This window comes from Arachis hypogaea, chromosome 2, assembly GCF_003086295.3.
Source record: "Arachis hypogaea cultivar Tifrunner chromosome 2, arahy.Tifrunner.gnm2.J5K5, whole genome shotgun sequence".
Taxonomy (NCBI): domain Eukaryota; kingdom Viridiplantae; phylum Streptophyta; class Magnoliopsida; order Fabales; family Fabaceae; genus Arachis; species Arachis hypogaea.
The window spans coordinates 54,801,635-54,827,390 of NC_092037.1; the positions used below are offsets into that span (position 1 = coordinate 54,801,635).

The window sequence follows — 25,756 nt, forward strand, 5'->3', positions numbered from 1 at the left end:
AATCGATGGAGAAGGCAGGTTGTGTGAAAGACTCGCTGAAAGGGAAGGTAAATTGCGTGAGCGAGGAGATGAAATGGATGACTGACAGCAATTTGACAGAGGAGCACATGCACCCCCTGAAGATCAGAAGCCACGGTGGAGGGAATGCCATCGTGAAGGAGAGGCACCACCTAGGACTGAAACTGGCATGAAACGCAGAGAAGTGGCCATGTCGAAAATGAAACTACGGCTATCTATTGTTTAATATATATATGCGTACATGCATAATAATAATAATAATAATAATAATAATAATAATAATATATGCGCATAATCGAAGCCGCCTTTTATTTTCGTGTTTTATTATTAGTAATAATAATACTACTAGCAATAGTAATGATAATTATGTAATAATAATAAATGTAATAGTAACAATAATAATAATATAATTATAGCAATAATATATATAAATTTAAATGTATATGAGTTATTAATATAAATGATATTAGTAATTTAAGGATGAGAGATATTTAGTGAAATATTAGCAAAGCTAAGCTCATCAAAGAGTACCGATTTATTTATATCATTGGGTATCAAACTCGATAATAATATTATGATCTAAACTCTATTTTTAAATTAAAATATCAATTACTCAAATTAAAATATACATATAAGTTTTATTATTTATAAATTATTGAAATTATAGTTTTAATTATGTAAAATATTTCATCATAAAATATATATAAGAATATGAATTTGATTGAATTCAAATAGTTATAAAATTAGTTCAATTACTGATAATAAAATAATTTTTAAAAATAAAAAACTCTAATTTATGAAATAAATTGTAATTTATTTATATTTATATTTTTAAAATTGAGGGTCTCTACATTATAAGCGTGGCTATAGTGTATTTATTTTGACATCGAAAAAAAAACGTGTCAATAGAGTTCCCTCCTCTAAAATTTAGTTTCTCACTTATTTTTTTTCACACTTAACATTTTTTTTCCTAAGTTTTCAAATTTTAACTCTAAATGATAAGTTTTCAAATTTTCACACTTAACTTATTTTTAATCCTAAATTTTAAGTAAGATGATTTGTGATTTTATTTTTTTCACCATTCAATATTTTTTTTCTTCTTTTTCCAGTATTTTTTTTATTACAAAATGTGTATTTTTTTATAATTTTTTTATTTTTAAATCACATCACTTTGTTAGAGTATACCTAATTTTTATGTTACCAAATTATACTTAACAAAACTAGTTTAAGATAATTTGATTAATTTTACCATTTGTACATTATATTAATAATTAATTATTTAATATTCTTAAAAAATATAACAAATTATAATTTAGAATCAAAAGTATTTAATGTAACTCAATATTTATATTTAAACTAAATTTGATATCAAAGTATGAATTAAAACTTTAAATGTTATCATTTGGATTTCTTGGTTTCTTTGGTTTTGATAAAAGTTAGAACAGAGTTAGTGAATTCCCTTTCAAACCCTAAAATCTTTTTAACCCTAAAATTCCCTTTCAAACCCTATTGAGCCGTCACTTCATCTTCACTCTCGAACCCAGCAGCTTCCTTCGGCGTCCATCGTCATGTTCATCACTGCAACCCAGCCTCATCTTCATCTTCTGGAACCCAACCCTTCATTGCACCCAGAAAACCCTAACCTCCATCACGCCGCCATCTATCTCACTGGTTCGTCGTTGTGTTAGCCAGCTCGCCATTCCTCTTGCGGTCCTTCTCGCCGTTCTGGTCGTCGTGCTGCTCGCCTCTCTCTGTCGCGGTTCTGCTCGCCTCTCCCTGTGGTACATGTTCTTCGTGTGATTAGGTCAAATTGTAAATAATTAAAGGCCAAATATTCATGTTGGAGCTAAATGGGATGTGTGATTTTGATTTTTGATGTGTTGTTTCTGTTTCAGGTGAAGTACTGCTCTGAGAATAACAAGAGGCTTATTCACTTCTTTACTTGTGAAGTGTATGGGAAAACGATTGGTAGCTTTCTCCCCAAAGATAGTTCTGCTTCTGTTGATTGGAGGGAGAAGGGCGCTGTCTCCCCCCTTAAGGATCAAGGCCAATGCGGTTAGCACATTAAATTAGGGTTTAATTTTGATGCTCTATAATATTAATTCCCCTAAAAGAATTTGATTTGATGTTTTGGGTTTTGTTGTGAAGGGAGTTGTTGGGCATTCTCAACAGTTGCTGTGGTGGAAGGGAACAATAAAATTGTGAGGGGGGAGTTGATATCTCTGTCAGAGCAAGAGTTGGTGGACTGGTTCTGGTAATGCTTCTAAACTTTTTTTTTTCTAAACTAGGATTAAGGTCTAAGTTTTGTTATTATAATTTATAATGCTAGATTTGTTCAGAACTTGTTATTATAATTTATAAGGTTGATCTGTTGTTCTGAACTTCTGAATATTGTTGATTTGTTCTCTTTGTTTGGTTCTGATATGTTTTGATTTTAATTACATCTAATGTTGATTTGTTCTCCAAGTTTGGGTCTGAATGTTCTGAATTTAATTAAAATATGTTCTGATTATTGTTGCTTTGTTCTCCTTGTTTGTTTTTTATTTATTCTGATTTTAATTGAAACATGTTCTGATTATTGTTGATTTGTTATCCTTATTTGGTTCTGATTTTAATTGTGCAAATTTTGATCTGTTTTAGAGATTTATTTGTTCTTTATCAAATTATGGATTTGGACGGTTTTGATTTGGTGTAACATGATCAGCTTTACCGCTTCCTTGTGAGCGGCAGCAATTTCAATGTCGTGATACTGAAGGGCAAGGTTTGTTTTTCCCTCTCTTATCTTTCTCGGTGGTAAGATTACTGCTGGTTTTCCTTCTTTATAAGGTGAAAATCTAGTGTGTGACTAAGCTTGATTAAATTCAGCTGGAGCTTATTAATCTTTGTGATCAGTTCTGTCCAAATAGATTATTAATTTGCTTGTGTATGATTAAACCTTGTTACTTTGTGAAAGAATGAACAAATTAACAGCCTTAATTTGCTTCTGTTTTGCTTGCCATTTAGGTTCACTAATCCATCTTCATTAAACACAATGTAATAAGGGCCTCACTGCCTTGCATGTAATTGTTTGCAGTTCTTAATTTATCTGAGTTCCACTGACTCACCGATTCCAACCATCAAAACCCTAACTCGGATCCGGACCCTACAACATGGCTTCCGGTAATCACCTCTCCTACTTATTTTTCTAATCTGTTTTTTCAATTTTAATAAGCTTGGATTTTTATTTTTTATTTTAGTGCATTGAAAACCCTATCTGAACTAAGCAATGAAGCACTTTCTTGTAATTGTTGAATGTGTATGTGTGTTTTTCAGCGTGTCTGTGACGATGCTATTGTTTTGACCAGTTTCAGAGATGCTTGGAAACCCCATCAAGTTGAGTGGTGCAACAAGGTCAGCACCATCAGCTTCTAGCCCTGCCACGTTCGAGAGGCTCATGCAGGGCAAATAGTTGCTGTATTTGGTGTTGATTGTGCATCAGGTTCATCTTTTGTCCTTGCCCTAACCTATTGATGTCTGGAATCCTATATTGTACCTTTATTTATTCAAAGATTTAATTAAGGGTCTTGTTAACAAGTGTTAAGGCACTAGCTAAGAATACTATAAGAACAAGTAAATGTTAATTTTTTTAATTTTTCTGTGCACTTAATGCAAACCAAAACTTTTCTATTTTCTCTCTTAACCAATGCCTATAGGAAACTCTTAAGTTAAATCTGTTAAATTAATTTGTAAGGCTCTAATTGTATAGTTTGATCAAATTTTTAAGGCTTAATTACGTCAGTCCTTCTCAACAGCTGTTAAACATTCTGAATTTCTGATAATTGAGTCTTTTGTTGTTAGCAGTCTCTGCCTATTGATGTAGAGAATGAATTACACTCTATTTTGAACTTAATCTTGTAGTAATATGTTGCCTAAGTTAGTTTTATATTGGCCTTAATACATGTTACTTGTCTAACTTTTGTCCATCCATTGGTTATTAGGAGATACGTTTACTGATGGATCAGTTAAATACACAATGACTTCCATGAATGTTCCTGAACCTGTAATGTCATTAGCTGTACAGCCAGTTTCAAAAGATTTTGGAGGGCAAGTATGTAGTTTCTTTATGTAACACACTGACCACCCTGTCCCAGCTTATCAAGTATTTGATTTTCTTGGTATATCGTAGTTTTCAAAAGCTTTGAATCGCTTCCAGAAAGAGGATCCTACATTCCGTGTTGGTTTAGACCCAGAGAGTGGGCAGGTAATGTTCTATTCTATTTATCTAGATCATAAAAGTGGCAAATTTGTTGTACTTGCAATGACATAGTTTACCTTTATCCAATTACAATAATTACAACTTTAGGAGAGATACTTAATGACAAACTGTTAGCATCAAAGATATAACTCCAAAAAATGTTTAATTGCAATTACAATTTTCAATACCCTATGGTTGGAGCATAGAAATCATGTGAACCAACCTTGCAAGAAATATAATGACTGTGACTCGCTCTTGATTAACTTTCTCTCAAACAACAGCATGTTTAAATATGCATAGACCTTGCATGCAAGGCAAAATTAGGGAGTAGGCACTGTTTGAAGAACTGTTTGATCATTACGAGATTCTTTAATTATTTTTCCCCAAGTTTTAACTTACTGAATATTACAACATAAATATGCCGTTGTAGTGTGTAATTATATATTTTTTGTATTAGGCTCAATAAGTACTTTCTAAAAGATAAAAAAAAAAAGTAACTTATATTAATCTTTCAGCAAATTGTTTATTCATAAATTACTTTTTGAGAAGTTCCTTTTAATATAAGCGCCTGACAAAAGAGGCATTTTTGTCCATGTTAGTTTTTAAACAAATGTATCTCATTTTATATTTTCTGTGTAGTTAGAAATAAAATTAAGTTGATGCATTATTAAAAAATTTTAAAGTTAGTCAAGAAAGTTTTGTTAAATAAAAGGTGTTGTGAATTAATAAACGAAGAAAGTATACATCGTGATTTTCAAACAATGTCATCCAAACTAAATGCATGTCTCTTAGGAACAGAAAATTGCTGGTATTCAAGGGCAATCAAATTTTAGATAGGGATTTTCATTTACTTCCAGACTTCTCCTTGTGTATAAATATCCTTTTTCTTTTCTCAATAAAAGTGTAATAATCCTGAGATTTAAAACAAATTGGTTAAAGACTGCTTCTCTTTGCTGTGGTTCTGGGCTAATGGCTTCCATATGAAGTATCTTACTTTATGATAGCAGCTGATTGTGAATTTGTGATGATCCAACTTATCCCTAATCACCTTTTGTTTCTTGATTCTTAGTGAATTCACTGTGTTTGCAGGTATATTGAACCACTTCCGGCAGGATCACCAACTAAATTCGAATTTGAAAACCTCCTTGTTGGGCAAGCTATGCCATCAGGTTTTATCCCTGCAATTGAAAAAGGTTTTAAGGAAGCCGCCAACTCGTGAGTGAAATTTTCATCATTGACCATGAATGTACTAAAGACCACCGATAAATGTAATGATGGAATAAGTGAGCATTCAAAAGTAATTTATGGGGACTAAGAATGTAATATTGAGGAAGTCAAAGTTCATTCATTGGCATATTTACGAAATATCAATTTTATTATGCGATTCAGCCATGATAGTATTACAATACTCATTTTATGGTAACGTAATGTTGCTTTCATACAGGGGGGCTTTAATTGCACATCCTGTCGAAAATCTTAGAGTTGTCTTGACAGATGGTGCTGCTCATGCTGTTGATTCTAGTGAACCTGCATTTAAGTTGGCTTCTATCGATGCTTTCAGACAGGTTCTTTACAATTCTGACATCCATATTTTATAACATTGCACATATCATCCTGATAATATTGTCCATGGTTTTGTTTTCATAGTAATGACCATATTCTTTGATATTTGTATCAGTGCTATACAGCTTCCAGGCCAGTTATATTAGAACCTGTTATGCTTGTTGAGCTGAAAGTACCAACAGAATTCCAAGGAGTCGTTGCTGGTGACATTAACAAGTGGGGTTCTTATTTTATTCTATCCTTGTTTCTCTTTCAAATGGATATTTCGATAAATTTTAACAATTACTGATATTTTTTTACCTCGTTAACAGGAGAAAAGGTGTTATTGTTGGCAATGATTAGGAAGGAGATGACTCTATCATCACTGCCCATGTAAGTGATTAACAAATCCGTGCTAATATTTTAATTGGAAGGTGTTCAAGTATTTTTGTTAGTGTAAATGGGAAGGTTAGCATGCTTATGTCTTTTGGGCATCTAAAATCTGTGCATACTTAACAAAACTAGAATGCTTTTGATGCTTGTTCTGTAAACTTGAGAGCATGCTCTAGGGTTTAACCTTAATGGCTTAACTGGGAATATCTAATGCAGTTTGTCAATTTCAATTCTTATTCCTTTCCCCTCGAGCTATGGTTGTTGATTCAATACAAACTCTTGATCCTATTAACACTGTTAGTAGTTTTCCTTCAACTCTATTAACACTTTTCTTTTTCTATCATTTGCCAATGTCTTTAAATTTAACATTTTGTTTGATTTATGTATTCTCCAGTAGCCAGACAAAAAGGCTTATAATGAGACACTCTTGAAGCTTGCTAGGTTGTTTCAGAGGAATCTTGAGACATTCACCAATCACAAGATTGGCAAGGACAACAAACTCACTGAAGAGATTTTGGCAGCTGGACCAGTGTTTTAAAAATGGAGAATGCATGCTGTGTTAAAGTGGGGGTGGCTGGGATTCAAGATTATTATTATTAAGAAATATATATATATATATATATATATATATATATATATATATTGCATTTCTGATAATAATTTTGATTTCATTGGTTTGGTTTTAGGCATATGTAAAGTTGGAGTGTTGTTACATTTCTAAATTTTTCACATGAATGGAATTTACTGCTTCTCAATCTACTGTCAATATTCCTTCTATTCTTCTCTTTAATTAGGCAGATCATATAAAATTATGTAGGAGAATAGTAGATTTGTTACTCACTTACTCCTACTAAAACGTGGCCATATCCCACAAGCCTGGCACGCTTCAAAAGTGTGGCCATTGTTTCAGCTATTGGCACGCTTAAAAAGTGTAGTCATATCTTTTCTTATTGGCACGCTTTTAAAGAGTACTCAAAGCATACATTCTGAAACGTTTTAAAAGCGTGGTGATATGTGCACCCTATAGATTAAGACCTATGGCTACACTTAAAAAAAGCGTGGCAAGAGATGAAAGTGTGCCAACAAAAAAAGCGTAGCGATAGAGCATTAACCGTTCACATGAAAATACTATACTAATATTGTAATTACAATAATTGAAAGTGAGATATCAGAAATTAAATACTTTTTATTAATATTAGTTAATATTTTATATATTTTATTTTTATACTATTAAAATTTATGGTTTAAGATTTTAAATTAGTACAAAAATATCTCTTGGTTATTGGTCAAGTATTAACAAAAAATAATAAATTTTATTAATAATGTGATATTGCTCTTAATTGAAAATACCATTATCGTACTTTTCTCTTTTGATTTTCAACTATAATAGTGTTATTAGACTTTGGTTTAGTTGTACCTCACCATCTAAATCCATTTTCTGAATCCTAGAACATCTAGTGATAGAAAAACATTAAGGGATTGAGTGGTTAAACCAAATTACTTTTTTTCCCTATGCATTCTCACGAAGAACCTGATTAATTTCATCACAAATATTCTCTTTCATAAACACCTAAAAAATGCCACTAGATAAGGATGTGGCTCATTTCAACTAATCAACGTTCTTACTAAATTCAACCACTTCATGAAATCCCCTTTCTCACAACCACTCCAAAACTCACCCATGCATTCTCAACTATATAATACCAAGGTTTTGTATTCAGTTGCACTCAACAAAAAAGGACTCTACTAAATAGAAGAAGTAGCAAAATCTACATCTGAAATACTTGGAAACAAGATGTTGATAAGATCATTATTTACAGCTTCAATGGCAATGTTAATTACCGTTGCTCAATGGGAAGTGATTGGTGTATCCGCAATTGACCCGATTGCAGCCACGGGAAAAGAACCAATCATTGAGTTGTACATGCACGACATTCAAGGAGGAAGCAGCCCAACAGCTAGGCCGGTTACGGGCTTGCTCGGCAACATTTACAGCGGGCAAGTGCCTTTTGCGATGCCAATAGGATTCAACATCCCGCAAGGTCAGACTGCTGTCCCCAATGCCAATGGTGCTCTTCCAACTGTCAACGGAGTATTCGGGATCCCACTTGGAACCGGCTTGGCTGGTACAAGCTTTGCAGGAGACTCAGGCAACAATAACAACCAGAATAATGCCCAGTTGCAGTTAGGACCTGATGGTTTGGGACTTGGTTTCGGCACAATCACTGTAATTGATGATGTTTTAACGGCTCAACCAGAGCTGGGGTCACAAATAGTTGGGAAAGCTCAAGGAGTGTACGTGGCGAGTTCGGCAGATGGGAGTAGACAGATGATGACATTTACCGCCTTGTTCGAAGGAGGGGAGTATGGAGACAGCCTTAACTTCTATGGCCTCTACAAGATAGGGAGCACCATGTCGCAGTTATCAGTGATCGGGGGCACAGGAAAGTTCAAGAACGCAAGCGGTTTTGCAGAGCTCAGAGCTCTTATTCCCCCAGGACAGGTTTCCACTGATGGAGCAGAGACATTGCTAAGGATCACTGTCCATTTGAACTACTAAAACTATGATGTCAAGAATATAAGAACAACTGGGTGCTGTTTGATTGTAGATGACTGTGAGATTGGTCTTGTATTTTGTCAGTTTGTTGCAGAATGTATCAGAAATCTTCATTGTAACCCCAAGAACCATATGGTGATTTGTTTTCTTTTCTTCTTCTTTTAATTTGGCAACCTGTGACTTGGAAATTTGGTAGTATAATATAGCTGATTTACAGTGAAATTGAAGGAGCTTTCTTCGCTGGGGAAAGTATCTTCTGGACCTTGATGGACCAGGTAATCAAAGAAATTAATAAAAAAATATGAGATCGGTTCACAAATATAAAAAGTAACATGTGGGGTAAATTTGGAGAAAATATAATTTGTTATTGTTAGAAACACACAGGTATTCACATTCGTTCTCCGCAAATCCGGCGCCCAGTGGACTGTGAAGCAGCACTCCGGCGACATCGAGGACTCCGCCTCCTCCACCTACGACCTTCAACGCAAGCTCGTCAATGCCGCTCGCGCCGCTGATTCCTCCGGCGCCGTTCAGTCCTCTTTCTCTTTCGTTTCTCCCTCCTCTGCTGTCTTCCAGGTGGTTGTGGGTGGTGCAGTCTTCGTTGGAGGTGGTGCTGTTACTGCTGCTCCTGCTGGTGGTGCTGCCGCAGAGAGCGCCGCCGCCCCTGCTGCCGAGAAGAAAGAAGAGAAGGTCGAGAAAGAGGAAGACGAAGATTTTGGAATGTCACTCTTTGATTAAAGAATTCTCGTTTTACCTGAATTTAGCTCACAAAAAGGTCTTTAATCTTCAATGCTATTAATTGTGTTATAGTAGTACCATTTTTTGTGTATTGTCTTGCAATAGATTTTATACTCTTCGATCAAATATTTTTGCTGTGATCCTAATATCTTCTAACAGTTATTTACCATATGTCAAAGCTAAACATATCAATTCACAAACTTTCTGGAGATTATGATCTTCCATTGCAGCAGATATTTCTAGTTCTTACAATTATAAATTGATCTCTATAGATGCTGCTTACTACCATCCTAGACCGAGGGAGGGGACGGCGTGGCTGATGAGGAAGACGGCACGGCACTGCGAAGAAAAAGATTGCGTTGGGGTTTCTTTCCAGCTATAAATTGGGCGGGTTATATTTGACCCGGGCCTGTTTGGCCATGATTAGAAAAAAAAACATGCTAACTTGCACAATAATAATAATAATATAAAAATAATTTTTAATAATAATAATAATTATTATTATTATTATTATTACTATTATTATTATTATTATTATATTTATTTTTGTTAGGAGTTAGATATTAAATAGTATAATTGGTATAATGTTGGATGATGATTTGAAAAATTTTCACTCATAATTTGAATGCTCCACAATTCTTATTGATTTTTTGTTCGACTAATTTTTTTATTAGTTTTGTAAAAACAAAGAAAATACTTTTTTATTTTATCAATAATTTGTGTTATATTTTATTTTGTTTATAATTATAAGATATTTTAAAAAAATTATATTGTGTGTTTATTCTGTTTGATACCGAATTTATATATAGTTTTTTACTACTCACATATCGTTTAATTTTTTTTTAAAGATAAATGTTATTTTATTAATATAAAATAAAAGTGTTTCCATAAGGAAGTACAAAAGAATTGGGTATTTTCATTTATCACCAATATTGACTGAAAGACTAAGAGCTTAAAGAAGAGTAAAGTAAGAGTAAAGAAAATTAGCAGCATCTATCAGGTATGGCTCACGAGTTCACACACTAAATTGCTGGCTTCTTTCACTATCTCTGGTACCGGGCTTATTACCTTCTCAAAAACACACCGATTCCTCGCTTTCCAAGTGCTCCAACACAGCGCCACTATGAGGAGGGTCTTTTGTCTACCGTCTAATTGAGCTGCTGCCCAGGATAAGACTCGTTGCCACCAATTGAAAAATGTCTCTTCTTCTCTCATCCATAGGTCAGGGATTATTAAGCTTAGTCTCCATATTATTGAAGATAGGGGGCATTGAAATAAAGCATGAGAAATTGATTCAACCTTCAACATGCATCTTGGACAAGTGGCAGGAGTGGATGCGAACCGGCTGTGGACTTGTTACAACACTGGAAGCTTTTCATGAAGACTTTTCCATAGAAAAATCTTAATTTTATGTGGTAATTTCAACTCCCAAATGCTATTCCAGACTCTATTGTGTATGTTCTGGGGCCTCAATGAAGTAGGAGAATGAAAGAATCCATAAGCAATTTTGTATTCTGACCCAACTTCATATATACTAGATTTTGTCCAGCACCAATTAACTTCATCCTCCTCCTCTATTGGTTTGATTGAAAAATTTTTATTGCATATATCAACTGAAAAAATCGACTCAATCAGATTTCTATTCCATCTTCTATCAGGATTTAGTAATGCACTAACGTAATACACTTGCAGATCTGGCGAGATTGTGAGTGCATTTTGAGGGACATTAAAGGGCACTGGTGGTGGGAGCCAGGGGTCATGGAAGATGCGAACATTAGTGCCAGAGCCTATTTTCCATAACAAGCCTTTCTCGATCACCTTGCGCCCTTCAAGAACACTTCTCCAGCCCCACAACGGTACGCTTCCTATCTCTGCATGTAGGAAATCTGTATATATGAAATATTTAGCTTTGAGCATTCTTGATAGAGTAGAATTAGGGTATTTCATTAGACGCCAACATTGTTTTCCCAATAAAGCCAAATTTTGCGCTCTTAGGTCCTTGATCCCCAGCCCGCCATCTTTCTTCGGTCTCGTCATTGTGTCCCATTTAATCCAAACCATTCTTCGTTCTGCGCCTTTTTGACTCCACCAAAATTGCGAGAGCATGCTATGAATCTTAGTCAACAGCGTGTCCGGAAACTTGAAACAAGAGAGTGTATAAATAGGAATCGCCTCCCCCACCGCTCTTAATAGCGTGTGCCTACCACCTGATGACAATAGACTTCTTTTCCAACCCATAATCCTCTTCTGAACTTTATCCTTGATAGCTCCAAAGGTTGCTTTCTTGGATTTTTGAACTATAGAGGGCAGTCCCAGGTATTTGTCTTGTGCTCCGATATGTTCAATATTTAGTGTCTGAGCAATTGCTAGTCTTGTGTTCTGAGGTGTGTTGTGACTGAAAAAGATAGCTGACTTATTCAGATTAACTTTTTACCCACTGAAACCCTCATAGATCTCTAACAATTCTAGAATACTTTGGCTTGTATTAGGTGCGCTCTTGCAAAAAAGGATTGAATCATTAGCAAACAAAAGGTGATTAACTGTTTGGCATCTCCGATTAACTTGAACTCCTTGAATTAATCTGTTTTTCTCTGCCTTGTGTAGCAAGAAGGAAAGCCCTTCTGCACAAAATAGAAAGAGATATGGAGATAGGGGGTCACCCTGTCGGATGCCCCTATTTGGCCTAAAATAGCCAAAAGATTGACCTTCCACAACGACAGAGTAAGAAACAATCGTTACCAATTCCTTAGTCCAGTTAATCCATTTAGCATCAAAGCCCAACTTATCCATAATATACCATAAAAAATGCCATTCGACCCTATCATAAGCCTTGCTCATGTTTAGTTTAATAGCCATCTCATGCTCTGCCCCATATCGTTTAATGAATATATATGTTTTGTTAACTAAATATATAAAATATTAATAATATATCTTTTGTTGTAAAATAAAAATAAAGGGTAAATATAAATTTATATGTAACAAGCCCAAACACAATTATTTTTGAATATTAAAATTTTTTATGGTCCAATATTCATTCAACCCACTAAACCAAATATCAACATTTAAAAAAAAATCTGTTATAATGTCATCGGTCCAACCAAACCACAATATACTGGTTTGTAATTAGAGTAAGTATTGGGTCATATGTAACATTATAGAAAGCTTATATATAGAATTGATCTGAACCACACATTAAGAATATTTCTACACATTAAGAATATTTTTACTTGGTCCATTAAGATCCAAAAGATACTCTCCCCATCAAAGATATTCCCGAAATGGAAACTATCTTAAGAGGGATTTCAAATGCAAGAATCGCCAAATGCCTCGGAATAAGAGATTAGACGAAAACAAAGTGGGAACGTACAAGTAAACTGACCCGAAAATTTTAACCAATTAATTAATTGATTAAAATTTGAATAAAATCCAAAATAGCCCCGACAATTACCTCGAAAGACAACGAGGCCCTTAACAATAAAAAAACCCAACCTGACTCTTGACAATTATCTCGAAAGGACAAGGAGGCCCCTGTGCCAAAAAAAATCCAGGTTATTTTTTTTGGCACAGGAGCTAATCAGTCCCAAAAAAAATATCAGGAACCGGATTGGGTGTTTTTTTTTCTTGGGGGCCTCGTTGTCCTTTCGAGATAATTGTCAGGGGGCGGATAAGGTATTCATTCTTAAAATTTAGTTAGGAGGGTTAATCGTCTAGTCAAAACAAAAAATTTAAATTTTATTATTGAAAATCTACAAATAAAAATTGAGTTCAGAAAATTATTTGAAATGCAAAAATATAATTATTTAGGAAAAATATATACCGGATCATAATTAACTATATATGTTTACGTATGTTCAATACTGTGTATGAGAAAAATAAAAATATAAAAATAATCAAAAAATATTTAAAATATAAATCAAAACACTTATTTTTAAAATTTTGGTCTTAAGTAGGGTCAATGGAAGACCCTCACTTAGTGGTCCTAGGCATGTGACCTTATTCTTTAATTTTATTCATTTGTTTCAAAGAGAGAGAGAGAACTCGAGCTTATGAGAAGAGAAAAGAAAAAATCCTAACTTCACTATTCACCTTTTTTAAATTCACTTTTCTCACAAATTAAAGCCCCGATCGACAATTCGTTTGCGGCCATGCGTTCCTCTCAATTTCTTCTACGTTTCTATACCACGTTTGCGATGAGTAATCGCAAGAATTCTACCTCATTCCTCTATTCTTTACTGATTTTTCATTTTGGGTAGTGTGTATACTGAAATTAGTGATTGATATTTCAAGAGAAGTTCAAGCTCAATTTTTAGCGGGTTTTAACCCACGATCATGTAGAGTATGGTAAGAGAATCTTTTCTTCTATTTTTTCTTTTATGTGAAAATCTTAGTATGAACCATGTGAAATTTGGATATTATTAGATTGAATAGAGTTGCTTGAGTGCTTGGCTTGGTTGGTGTTGATTAAAGCTTGGATTGATCGGAGAGAAAAGTTTAAGAGGTTGGAACTGCCATCACTAAGGTACAGGTTTTGGTTTCGAATAATCACTATATAATGCTATGTGAAAATCTATGTTAGTTGACCTTAAGATATTGTTGAATTGATGTTGTTGATGTTAATGGTTTTTTAGCATGAATGTGTGAAATTGAATTATTGTTAGAATGTTGAATGAATTTTGGGTCAGAGGCTGTGATTGATTAAGTTATATCTCTTGATATGTATTGATATGTTGTGGTGTATCTGTTGAGGTTGAAATCCTTCTAGATAGTATGTAAAATTGGATTTGGGATGATTAATTATTAATTTTGAAAAAATTGTGTAAGTTTAGTTAATGAAAGGTTAAATGATAATTTAGGTGAAAATTCAATGTTGGATGAGTTGATGAAGAGTGAAAGATGGATTCCTTAGGTTTGGACATGGATGAGGCTATTGGACATGTTTTCAAAAAGAAAAGGTTTTGAGTAGTGTGAATTTTGAATGCTACATAAAATTTGTATAAATTGGTAATTTTGGTCAATTTTTGAGGGCCATAACTTGGTACTTGGAACTTGAAAATGAATAAAATTTATCTTGAATTAAAACTAGGAATGTTTACTTTAAGACCGTCGAATAACGGAAGAAAAAATATTTTTGTAGAAATAGTTAGGGATAAGTATTGTTTTGGTCCCTCACGTCGAGGGTCGGAATCGAACCCGTCCCTGGTGTATATTTTGATTTAAAATCATCCTTAAAGTCGTATTTGAATTTAAAATCGTCCTTTTTATTTTTTTGGACCAAAATACCCTCACCACTACCAACACAATTACCTCCTCCATCACCACCACCAGCAACACTAGCACCACCACCACAACCACCACCAGCACCAGCACCACAACCACCAGCAACACCAACTACAACCACAATCACAACCACAACCACAACCACCACCAACTACCACCACCACCAAAAAAGCAGGAAACAACACCAAATAAAAACAGAAACAACACCAAACAGAAACAGAAAGTAAGAAAGCAGAAGCAGGCATGAGGCAGAGGCGGAGGCGGCGAGGCGTGAGGTGGCAGAAGCGAGGCGGCGAGGCGTGAGACATCAGAAGTGAGGCGGCAAGGCGTGAGGCGGCAGTGGCTCGCCGTCCCCCTCCCCCTTTCCCCTTCCCCCTCCTCCTCCCCCTCTCCCCTTCCCCCCACCCCGCGTCCTTTCCCCTTCTCCCCACCCTACGTCATTTTCTTCCTCTTCTTCTCTGGCTTCTTCCACTTCTCCTCCTCCCTCTCTTCGCCGCCGGCACCGTCCCCCCGCCGTCCCCCCTCCCCCTTCCCGCCGACAGAAGCAGATGCAGCAGAAGAAGAAGCAGAAAAAGCAGATGCAAAACCACCGGCGCTTGGCCACCCATCCCTGCCGGCGGCGTCCCCTCTCCCCCCTTTCCCCTTCCCCTCTCCCTCCCCTCCCCCCTTCGCATTTCCTTTCGCCCCCACCCCCGAAAAACGCGTTTTCTCCCCCCAACCCCCCAAAACGTGTTCTTTTTTTTATAATTTTTTATTAAAGTATGGATATTTTAGGAATAAAATTAATTTTAAAAAAAAAGGACGATTTTAATACAAAAAAATATGTTAAGGATGATTTTAAATCAAAATATACACCAGGGATGGGTTCGATTCCGACCCTCAACGTGAGGGACCAAAACAATACCCAAACAGTTATGAGTGGTTGAAAATTGATAGATAAAACTCAATTATGTAGATTTTGTAGAGTTAGTAGTCAAACCAGGTTCCTTGCGTAGGCATCTATGCTGTGTATGCATCATTGCACTTTTGTGCGTATGTACAATGCCTACGTACACACCATTCACGCACCGTCAAGGGACCGAGATAGGTTCCATGTGTACGCACGATTATGCTGATTTTTCAAAAGTGCTGTTTTTGAACTATTAAGTCTTTCCAGTGAACTTGTAACCTCTGTATGAACAATGAAAACCATATTTTTTACCTTGACTTTATTGGGGATGGAATTAATGAATTTAAATTGGTATACTCCCCTATAAATTTGTAAAATAAAATGTTTTAAATTGATGAGGGATGATGGTTCGTCCCATTCACGGTGAGGTTGGTGGCATAGTCTCGCTCACGAATTGATGAGGTTGATTTCTTTAATAGATGAATGGGGTTATAATGAGTTATATCTTCCGAAATTGGTTGAACATGTGATTATTAATTGGCAATAACGTGGGTTTTGTCCCGCTTGCGTGGCAAGGACGTGGTTTTATCCCGCTTGTGTTATCGATGTTGTGGGAATGGTGGTTCGTTCCGCTCACGGATAGACAAGTTAAATTTGAGGATTCCCTCTCTTGTGTTATGGTGGACAAGTGGGGTTGAAGATTCCATCTCTTAATACATTGGGGGATTGAATAGAAGGTTAAGGATTTTCTTCGACTCAGTTTCTGATTGTGGTGTGAACGAGTTAAGTTAATAATTTTTTATTGTTGTACCACAGTCTCTCACTGATTGTTAAGTATAGTAAGCACTATATCCCAAATAGTGCTTCCTCCAATGAGATGGTGGAAGGTTGAGAATTTTCTTTTGGAAGGTTGTGGATCCCCTCCTTGTTATATATACATATATGTGTGTGTTATGTTTCTCCTGGAGATGCACGATAGAGAGATAATGTCCAGTTAGTTACCAGATGTGTCGGGTCTGACAGTTTAACCGACACATGAGCTCACGGCCAGTAGGACATGCATGCATCATGTGCATTTGTTTATAATTGTTTGGGTGTGCATAATTATTTTAGTTTGCCTATTTGATAATCTTGTTTAATTGCTAATTGTATTACTTGTTCTAAGGGTTCTTATTTGTTTGATATGATTGTTTGTTTGTGTTTGCATTCCATTAAAAGTATAGAGACTGAGAACGCTGAAGATGATTGTTGTGAATAGATGAGACTAGTGGTAGTTAAAGTACTTTTATCTTAGCAATTTAACCATGTACGGATTAGTTCAGACCTTAGACTTGGATTCCTGCAAAGTTGGAGATCAAGATTGCCTAGAGGGTTCATGTTTCCTTATGTAATTTTTATTCAGAACTGTTATCTTACTAGGAATCTTCAAGTTCTCATCTGTTGTAGTTATTCTATTTTTCAGATATAGGACGTCTGCATCTCGATGAGAGAGTGCGAAATTTAGGTAGTTAAATGAAGACATTGTTTTTGGGGATTTTATTTTGACTTTAAAATTCTCTCTTTTGAAATCATATTATATATGACTTTAATTTCCTCTTAGAGACTTTTATGGAGAGATATGTTTATATTTTGTATTTTATCTAATAATGAAAAATTCTAACCAACATTTTTTTCACGGGTCAAGACTAATGATTATTATGTATATATTTTATTATGTATCTACTTATTGAATCTTTGTATAATTCCTTTTATGTATACAACACTTATCGCTTTAACACATCCGTATGTGTGTAACGATTCGATGTTTAACTTTTCTTTACAAGCTCCTAATTTTAATATTATCCTTCTATAACTATATATGTATTTCTAAGTCTAAATGTAGTAATGTCTCGTCACTATTGATTTACAACTTAAGCATAAAACTCTATGTAATAGGATGTTACATAAACAATTCACAAGCTATCTGTTAGAACTTCTACCAAACTAATTCCTATACATCAATAAAAATCTTACGAAGATTTAAATCATTGAAATAATAGAACTATTTATTGGAATGGCTGATTAAACTAAATTATAAAAAAGGAAAAAAATGTCGCATCCTTTGTAATCCCAACGGTAGACATCTACATGTGAGTATAAATAAAATTATAATTACCCATTTGAAACAAAGATCTTCGCATTTTAAGACAAACTTGTGATATTAACATGAGATTCCAAAGCAGCTTCATCAAGCCCATGGAGGGCATCTATCAAATGCATTCGCAGAGACGCAGGACCTTTAGCATTCTTCATTCCTAGCTCACCGGTGACACCAAATACCGCTAATGCTGATACTGCTGCATCCAAAGCATGGATTTTGTCAACAGCAACAAAGGCAGCAATAAGTGCCGTAACTGAACACCCGGTTGCTGTTATCTTTTGCATCAATGCCACCCCATTGTGAGCTCCAACGACTTGATTTCCATCTGTGACAATGTCGGTGGCTCCTGATACTGCAACTATGGCACCACTGCTTTTAGCTAATAACTTTGCAGCTTCCACTGCATCCACTGACTCATGGATGCTGTCTGTACCCTTGACAATGGAGACCTATTTACAAAGAGAAATGATAGAATTTCTCAGATAAAAGGGTAGAGAACAAATAAAGACCTTTTACTTTAAGTTTTTGACACATCTAGATTTTCTTTCCTTTTCCGCAAATAAACAAATAAATAAATAAAAGGTGAAAAAATAAAGAAAATCTGAAGTTATAAGGCTAATCATGTACAACAACTAGGCATCATCAACATTTTGGTAAATGAAGAAAATTCAGAATATGGTATCAATGTCGATTAACTCTGTCTATGTTACATAGCCTGTACAAATCCCAGATAAAAGAGAAGGACTGAGCACTAAGATACCTAATCTTGATTGTGATTGAAACCCAAATAATTCAGTGATATAAGAACATTTTAATTGTCATGGAAGCCAACTTTTACCACTAGAAAGGCTACACATATTATATTTTTCAACACCCTTTCCACACCACCGGTTGCATGAACAATGTGACATATCATATAATAGAGTCAAGAGCTAAGAATGTTGCAACTATGGCAGCGTACTTGCATTTGCAGCAGCCATTAAACTTGATTCTCCAAATCATCAAATTTAGTACAGAATGCGTCAGCATGCTTTAAAATATAGCTAAATTGCAAACATCAATTAACAATTTTCTAGAATTAAAGGAACAGAAGAATTTAAAACACTATGGTCCATGTTTATGTCTTTGGGAGTGTGATAGAAACCGCACTAGGAAAACGCAGAATAGAGAGCAAAGGTATGTATCATCACCACTGGGAATGAGAAAATAAATCAGCTCGGGAATAGGGATGACACTATGAAGAAAATTAGAACACAAGAAAGATCTTGAGTTGATGCCTATGTGAAAATTAGCAACCAAAACGAGAATTGTGTAGATTTTCATTATTCTTGATTACTATGTCAAAGGGAATGGAGGAGATTTGCATCTTAGATGTTAGTAACTTTGTATAGAGAATATGGCTAATTGCTGGAACTGTTATTATTTTAAGATGACTCAGGTTAGGATTTGCTGAAGCTAAAACTGTGCCTTGTTCCAGATGTTGGCAGCACCTTGGTTTAGGTGCTGCCGCATGAGCTGGTGCTACAAATGGATTAAATAACGGGTGCAGTGCTCCAAAAGCATTGAGAAGCTAGGGAATTAGTAGTTCTTTTGTTTAGTATATTATTAGATTAAAATTTTGCTAGTTTCCCTTACTTTGTATCTAGTTTATGTTTTGGTTTTTAGGACTCTGTTGTCACCTTTCTCTCACTCCCTTCACAGGTTTTTAATGAGTTATTTCCAGAAAAATAAAGGGGGGAACATCTTGTAGCAGCTCAGATCTACATACCATTATTTCCCATAACAGAATGCACAGACACTCTGCAAACCCCATAGCTGCCAGCATGGCAGTCATCATAGAGGAGAACGGGGTTATTTGTAGGGATGTGAGAGAGTAGCGAGGTAGGCTGAATATTGGTTAGAAATTGGGAGAGTAGAGCTGCTCCATAGTGCCCTGTATTTCCATTTCTTTGTTGCCTTTTTTTCATAAGTTTTGTTCCAAATTCCTCTTCACTGATTCTTTAATATCAATGTGAGAGGTAGTGATAAATACATACAAATACCATTTCCTTCTAGTCGTTCTTCATGCTTCCTATCACAGTCCTTTAGTGAATTTGTCTATAATCCTAACAAAATGAATCCCGAATTATTTTAGAAGTTAAAATCCCTGAATATTTAGTCATTTACATTTAACTGTCTTTATTTTTTCCCCTTTTTCTTTAGCAGTACAAATATGAAATTAGATTTAGTGAAAGACTGACATTGTAACAATCAAATTAGACAAATAGAATTGACACATGATTTACAATATTGTTACCAAAGGACAACTATATACTTAATTATCAACACTATCAAAACCCCGTTGTGATGAGGCACCCTTTTATCTCAAAGTTACAGGGACTTTTTGCTTAGTTACTTAAAAGAGTTTTGGTGCACCTCACAGGCATTTTCAAATTAGACAACTGTTATACCTCGCATCTGAACATTCACAGCTGGCTATATTTTAAACTGTGGTTGCAGATAGCAATTTAAAACATAAAACCATGTGGAATCATTTTCTCTACCCTTTCTTATACCCTGAAAACAGAGGCACTATTTTCTACTTTATTAAAAAAGGTTCCCCATAATTCAGTGTATTCTCACAAAGGTTACTTTACTTTCACTGCCTTATATCCTCAGTGATACAATTAACATCAGGATATTCTTTTGAGGAAATTATCACATACTCCATGAACACTACCACCTCTACTCAAATACATAGGATACTCCCTTTTTCACTCTGTATTAATGGGACTATGGGGTCAGTTTGTATTCTAATAGCATCATAGCAAGTAGATGATATTGACTGATATTGTGGTCTACACATAACATCATTGAATTGAACTAAATTAAATATGTTATTAAAAAAGGAAATAGTTAAGAGAGACAATTATGCTTAAAAACCAAGCAACCTTTTCAGTTTTCACTTCTACTAGGAACGAAAAAGAATAGACCAATTTTTCTTACCTTGGATGGTTGAGTGAAAGCCATGGAGAGAGCAATGATCTCAGAACCATTCCCTCTTATGACAGCAGGTTTCAACTCCACAAGCTCCATGCAAGCCTTCAAACGAAAACCAGAGGCAGAGACGGCAACAGGGTCGAGCACCCACGGTGTGTCCAGTTGGGAGCAGAGTTGTGCAGCAGCCTTCATGGAGGGAAGCCAGGAAGGCGTCAGCGTGCCAACATTGATGCAGAGTGCCCGGCAGCAAGGTGTGAAGTCATTGAGCTCCTCGAGAGAGTGAAGCATGGCAGGGGACGCACCAGCAGACAAGAGGGTGTTGGCCATGAGATCCATAGAGACAAAGTTGGTGATGCACTGGATCAGTGGGGACTGAGCTCGAACATCAGAGAGTAGGCGCCATGCCTTTTTGGCCCATGATGATGGTTGATTGTGGTTGTTGGTGGCTTTCGGGTTGATGTTGGTGGCGGGGATGGGTTGGGTTTGTTGTTCCATGAATAAGGATGGGGTGTTAGCAATCTCTTAAAATATAAGGCCTGAGTTAGCCTGTCAACAAATGGATATAGAAGGATAGGAGGTTATTAATAAGGAACAATTAAGGGGAGAACCATTTGACCTACGAGTCTATGACACAGTTACTCTTATGACAGCACCCTATTTTAAATACCCTGTTTATGTTACCTGTGCTACAAAACATTTTAGACTGCAGCTGTTGTCTGAAACAAAGGCACAGTTCTCAGGCATGCATTACCGTCTAATTTTCTACCTGTCCAAACCCATTTAAACAAATTGATTAATAATTTTAACAAAATATTACAATTAACTACTCAGATCTGGGCGATATTAAGCATTGGTCAGGTAACTTTGCCTATCTTGATGTTTAAACAAGAGCATTGAAACCTTCTACAAAAACCCTTCATTTTAACCACAAAAAATCATGAAGTCATTAAATTCAAACTTGAGCATTTTAACTTCATTGATTGTCTAACTCTGCTAACAGATGATAGTGCATAAAGAACTATTTGGTAACTGATTTGTCTATAATACGTTGACATCTCAATTTACTTTTTGTGTCCACATTGAAACGGGGGTGGCTGAAACTGTGATGGACACCTGCTTTTCTGAGATTACAGTTGAGATAAGATTGTTGAAAGTAACAATTAGTATCTTGATTTATATGTATAATCACATATAATTAATGGAAGATTTGTTTAAAGAACATCAAGTAATATATACTGGACTGTGGTTACTGGTTCGATATCTCATCTGAGAATTATCGTAATGCAAACCATTGTTAATTCTAAGAGTATTATCTATTGAGAAAAAGAAGGAAAAATCGTCGGTGTATAAAGGAACTCACAATTTGGACTATATCTCAGAACAGAAGCTCCAACCAAAATAACTTTACAACAGAACTTCTGTTAAAAGGGATACTAGTCAAGTCCCAGCCAAATCAGTGTTATAACAGTCAAACTAAACCTACAATCAGCCAAATTACATTGAAATCAGTGTCAAAAAATACAAAACATAAACCCTAACATCACAGAATCAAGTACTATTAAGGGGAAAATAAAAAAAAAAAGGCACAGCAGGTAAAGACAGGCAACGGCCTACCAGAAGGAACGGGGAGTTAGCGACAGCAACGGAAGGTCGCCGCAGTGAGACCAGTGAGGGCCTCGGAGGAAGGCACCGTGAGTCGGCGAGAAGCAGAGGCGAAGAGACAGAGCCACGGGCGCACTGCGAGCGGCAGAAGCGTAGAGGCAGAGGCGACACGTCTGCAAGGAAGGCCGAGAGGAGAGTGGTGAGAGACGATGCCGAACGGTGAGAACCGAGGTTGAAACGTCGGATTTCTAAGCGAGAGTGCTGGCTGACAGCGGCAGAGACAAGGCAGAGAGACTGGGTGATGAGAGAGCAAGAGTCACAAGTCACAACTCCGTAGGCAGAGATAGGACCAGAGAAATAAAACTATAGGAAAATTATCAGGTGTTCCAAGTACTTTTATGGAAGATGGCTGTTCCAATAAGCAAAAGGTTCCCATGTTAATTTTGTCATTTAGTAACTTTTTAAAAGACTCTAAAATCCTCTAAATTAGACATTAAATGACATAAATGAGCAGCTATAAGAGGTTCGCTGCCCTTTGGATTGCTGGCTTTCAATAACTGGCTTAATTGTTTGTAAAAGTTATCAATAATTTTTTATAAATAATAACTTTATAATTTTTTAAGACAATAAATAAATAAATTTCAACCTAGTAATGATTTAAAAAATATAAATTCTAATATTTAAAACATTTGTATCTATTTATGAGTATCATTTATCATCAATAATTTTAAAATTTAAATCCGTTATAATATACCACTAATCAATTAAATTTTATATTTATCATCTCAATTGAATTAAAATATGATAGTTAAATATAATTAATATTTAATTAAAATGGCTATAATAACAACTTTTAATTATAAATATTCAGAATATATAACGTTAGATTCACTTAAACATATTCAATCTTTTATCAATATTACTCTATTTTATATCTTTTAGATCAAATAAATTATTTAAAATATCTCTAAGTATGTTTAGCTTTAACACAACAACAAATACTTATTTGGCCTTCATTCTAATATATTATAATTAATAAAGTTTATTTATACTTCTATATTATATTTTTTGTATTTTTATTCTCAATCATTTTTTCTTAACTCTCTTCTTTAATTATTTCCAAACATAAACTAAAAAAATTATAATTAAAATTCAAAATTACACCATAGAATATCATCTTAAAAAAACATTCACACCAACAAATAAAAATAAATTTATCTGCTTATAATTGAGTATACTAAATAATTATATTATTTATTACATAAAAATACTAAAAAATACATATAAATCAATATGGACAAAAATAACATTATAGGCAAAAATACTAATTTTGTAACTAAGTTCTTACCGTGACAAAAATGTTAAAATTAATGAAATATTCTGTTAAATTATACAAAATATTAAGTCAAAGATTAGACATATTTATTCTATTTAACGGAATATTATGTTAATTCTAGTATTTTTGTCATAGCAGGGACTTAATTATAAAATCTGATATGGTATAATGACTCAATCGAAAAGAAAAAATAGTATATGAACTTAATTGAAAATTCAAACTATAAGGATCGACAAAATAATTAAACCAATAAAATATAAAGTTTAATTTGTTATGCTCGAAATAGTGTAAAATGTTTTATACATTCGTGTAACTACATCTTTTTTTTTGGATAACCATTCACGTGATCAATAAAAATAGTAATTATTTTTTATGATATGATATTTGTGATTAAATTCATATGTAAAATTTTTTACGTATCAGATAAATTCTAAATTTTATCCATGATTTAAAGTTATTTTTTTATATTTAAATATAAAAATTATTTGTTACATTATTATACACAAATTAACGTAAGCAAATATGTAAATATTTTTTATTTGAATTTAAATAAAATACTAATAATATTTTTATAATAAAAAATTTAGATAAAATATATGAAATCTTAAGTTCAAATTTTAGTATTATCAGAGTCTTGTTCTAATTGTTATATGTTACGTTATTTTTAGAGATTATTTAAAAATTAAATGAAGTAAAATATATATGTTTAAATTAGTATATTTTAATTTTACGCAATTTTACAGTCTTTTATATTAATATTTTATTTGATTCAAACAATATATGTTATTACTAATATTGTAAAAGTTTCAAGACTCATTTAAAAAAAATTACGTATTACGTAGTTTTGGTTCGCATAATTTATTTAGCTATGGTTGGATTTAGAAAGAAGTCTTAAAAATCTTTTCACTAATGTCAATTTTATCATAGGAGAATTGGATAAGAAAACTATCAGTTGAACACCATCTATAAATCCCTCAAATTACACACCCACAACATGTTTTCTATACTTCAATCTTAACCATTAATATATTTTATATTAAATCTGAATGATTAAATAAATTGGAACAAAAAATGGAATAGGTGATAAGCTTCCAAAACTATATTGTATTTAGAAAACTTATTATTTTTTTCTTTTTTAGTTATATTTTTAGTTTAGAGATCTAATAATATATTTTGGTGTATATTTTTACTCACTAAAAACTATTTTTAAATATAAATAATTAATTAATAATAAATTATAATAATATTTTAATATTGATTAAATGTAAAATTATATTTGATTTAATATAAATGCTACAACAACAAAAGTCTTGTCTCATTAGGTGATGTCGACTACATGAATTAAATGATGTCATTGAACTCTATCATATATCATGTCTACTGAGACTGTTTACATGTAGATCACATTTGACCATTTTATGGATGGTCTTTTTTGTTTTCTCTGTCTTGCACTCCTTGTCCATCTTCCATCTCATCCACCTACTCTCTTGACTGGGTGCTCTCTCAGTTTTCTTCACACATATCTAAATCACCTAAAACGCGATTTTATCATCATTTTCACAATAGGTATTACTCTAACTCTCTTTTTTATATTTTCGTTTCTTATTCTATCCAATCGCGTATGATCACTCATCCATCTCAACATCTTTATCTCTGTCACACTTAACTTATGTTCATATTCCTCTTTGGCCGCCTAATACTCTGTACCATAAATCATAGCCGGTCTGATAGCAGTGCAATAGAATTTATCTTTAAGTTTTAAAAGTATTTTTTATCACATATAAAATCAGACTCTGTCATTTTGACCAATTTACTTAAATCCTATAATTTACATCATATTTAATTTCTCTATTATTCTTTATTAAATCATACTTAATAACTTATTACTATTAATTTTTTTTTAAAAAAATTGGTGGCCGAAGCCTCACTCGTCCTCGGTATATCCGTCTTTGGCTATCATACAAAATTAAATTCATTTTTTCGAATCCTTCCGTTATTGAAGATCTTATCGGCAGCAGGAATGATTCTTGAGGAGGATCAACACACACAAG

The 25,756-nt window shown here is 34.2% G+C and overlaps 3 protein-coding genes, 2 long non-coding RNA genes and 1 pseudogene across 9 annotated transcripts; 5 read left to right on the top strand and 1 right to left on the bottom strand.

Annotated features, from left to right (window-relative positions):
* Positions 1 to 1,440: 1,440 nt before the first annotated feature.
* LOC112744488 (uncharacterized) lies at positions 1,441 to 2,826 on the top strand. The gene is made up of 4 exons (XR_003172805.3): positions 1,441 to 1,799; positions 1,914 to 2,073; positions 2,167 to 2,272; positions 2,723 to 2,826. It is a non-coding gene; the product is annotated as an uncharacterized lncRNA (long non-coding RNA).
* Positions 2,827 to 3,283: 457 nt separating this feature from the next.
* LOC112725533 (elongation factor G-1, mitochondrial-like) lies at positions 3,284 to 6,338 on the top strand (annotated as a pseudogene).
* Positions 6,339 to 6,341: 3 nt separating this feature from the next.
* On the top strand, positions 6,342 to 6,830 carry LOC140173134 (uncharacterized). Its single transcript, XR_011872823.1, has 2 exons — positions 6,342 to 6,483; positions 6,582 to 6,830. It is a non-coding gene; the product is annotated as an uncharacterized lncRNA (long non-coding RNA).
* Positions 6,831 to 7,895: 1,065 nt separating this feature from the next.
* LOC112744470 (dirigent protein 16) lies at positions 7,896 to 8,872 on the top strand. The gene has a single exon (XM_025794118.3). The coding sequence runs from the start codon at positions 7,983 to 7,985 to the stop codon at positions 8,745 to 8,747; it is 765 nt and encodes a 254-aa protein (XP_025649903.1). The 5' UTR covers positions 7,896 to 7,982; the 3' UTR covers positions 8,748 to 8,872.
* LOC112744479 (large ribosomal subunit protein P3z-like) lies at positions 8,743 to 10,125 on the top strand. 3 transcript variants are annotated; one of them, XM_072217877.1, is made up of 4 exons: positions 8,743 to 8,879; positions 8,962 to 9,019; positions 9,129 to 9,519; positions 9,755 to 10,125. In XM_072217877.1, exons 1-3 carry the CDS (start codon positions 8,797 to 8,799, stop codon positions 9,480 to 9,482), a joined length of 495 nt encoding a protein of 164 aa, XP_072073978.1. In that variant the 5' UTR covers positions 8,743 to 8,796; the 3' UTR covers positions 9,483 to 9,519; positions 9,755 to 10,125. The 3 variants fall into 3 exon arrangements, with proteins under 3 accessions (XP_072073978.1, XP_025649911.2, XP_025649919.1); XM_025794126.2 differs by lacking the exon at positions 9,755 to 10,125 and having other exon boundaries at positions 9,129 to 9,608; XM_025794134.3 differs by lacking the exon at positions 8,743 to 8,879 and having other exon boundaries at positions 8,900 to 9,019.
* A 7,550-nt stretch (positions 10,126 to 17,675) lies between these two features.
* LOC112744498 (hydroxyethylthiazole kinase) lies at positions 17,676 to 22,792 on the bottom strand. Of its 3 annotated transcripts, none has more exons than XM_025794156.3 (5): positions 22,382 to 22,792; positions 22,128 to 22,246; positions 21,449 to 21,533; positions 20,774 to 21,313; positions 17,676 to 18,237 (listed from the first exon to the last, which is right to left on the bottom strand). In XM_025794156.3, the coding sequence occupies exons 4-5, from the start codon at positions 21,260 to 21,262 to the stop codon at positions 17,830 to 17,832; spliced, it is 897 nt and encodes a 298-aa protein (XP_025649941.1). In that variant the 5' UTR covers positions 21,263 to 21,313; positions 21,449 to 21,533; positions 22,128 to 22,246; positions 22,382 to 22,792; the 3' UTR covers positions 17,676 to 17,829. The 3 variants fall into 3 exon arrangements, with proteins under 3 accessions (XP_025649941.1, XP_025649948.1, XP_025649955.1); XM_025794163.3 differs by having other exon boundaries at positions 21,449 to 21,529; positions 22,382 to 22,757; XM_025794170.3 differs by lacking the exon at positions 22,128 to 22,246 and having other exon boundaries at positions 22,382 to 22,757.
* Between the last annotated feature and the right edge of the window lie 2,964 nt (positions 22,793 to 25,756).

What these genes read in the sequence shown, in the direction of transcription:
- LOC112744498 (XM_025794156.3), bottom strand. Translation starts at nt 21,262, where the DNA reads ATGGAACAACAAACCCAACCCATCCCCGCCACCAACATCAACCCGAAA. An exon ending in CTTTCACTCAACCATCCAAG is followed by an intron (nt 18,238 to 20,773) that starts GTAAGAAAAATT and finishes CTTTGTAAATAG; the next exon opens with GTCTCCATTGTCAAGGGTAC.
- LOC112744479 (XM_072217877.1), top strand. Translation starts at nt 8,797, where the DNA reads ATGACTGTGAGATTGGTCTTGTATTTTGTCAGTTTGTTGCAGAATGTA. An exon ending in GTAACCCCAAGAACCATATG is followed by an intron (nt 8,880 to 8,961) that starts GTGATTTGTTTT and finishes GCTGATTTACAG; the next exon opens with TGAAATTGAAGGAGCTTTCT. An exon ending in TCTGGACCTTGATGGACCAG is followed by an intron (nt 9,020 to 9,128) that starts GTAATCAAAGAA and finishes AGAAACACACAG; the next exon opens with GTATTCACATTCGTTCTCCG.
- LOC112744470 (XM_025794118.3), top strand. Translation starts at nt 7,983, where the DNA reads ATGTTGATAAGATCATTATTTACAGCTTCAATGGCAATGTTAATTACC.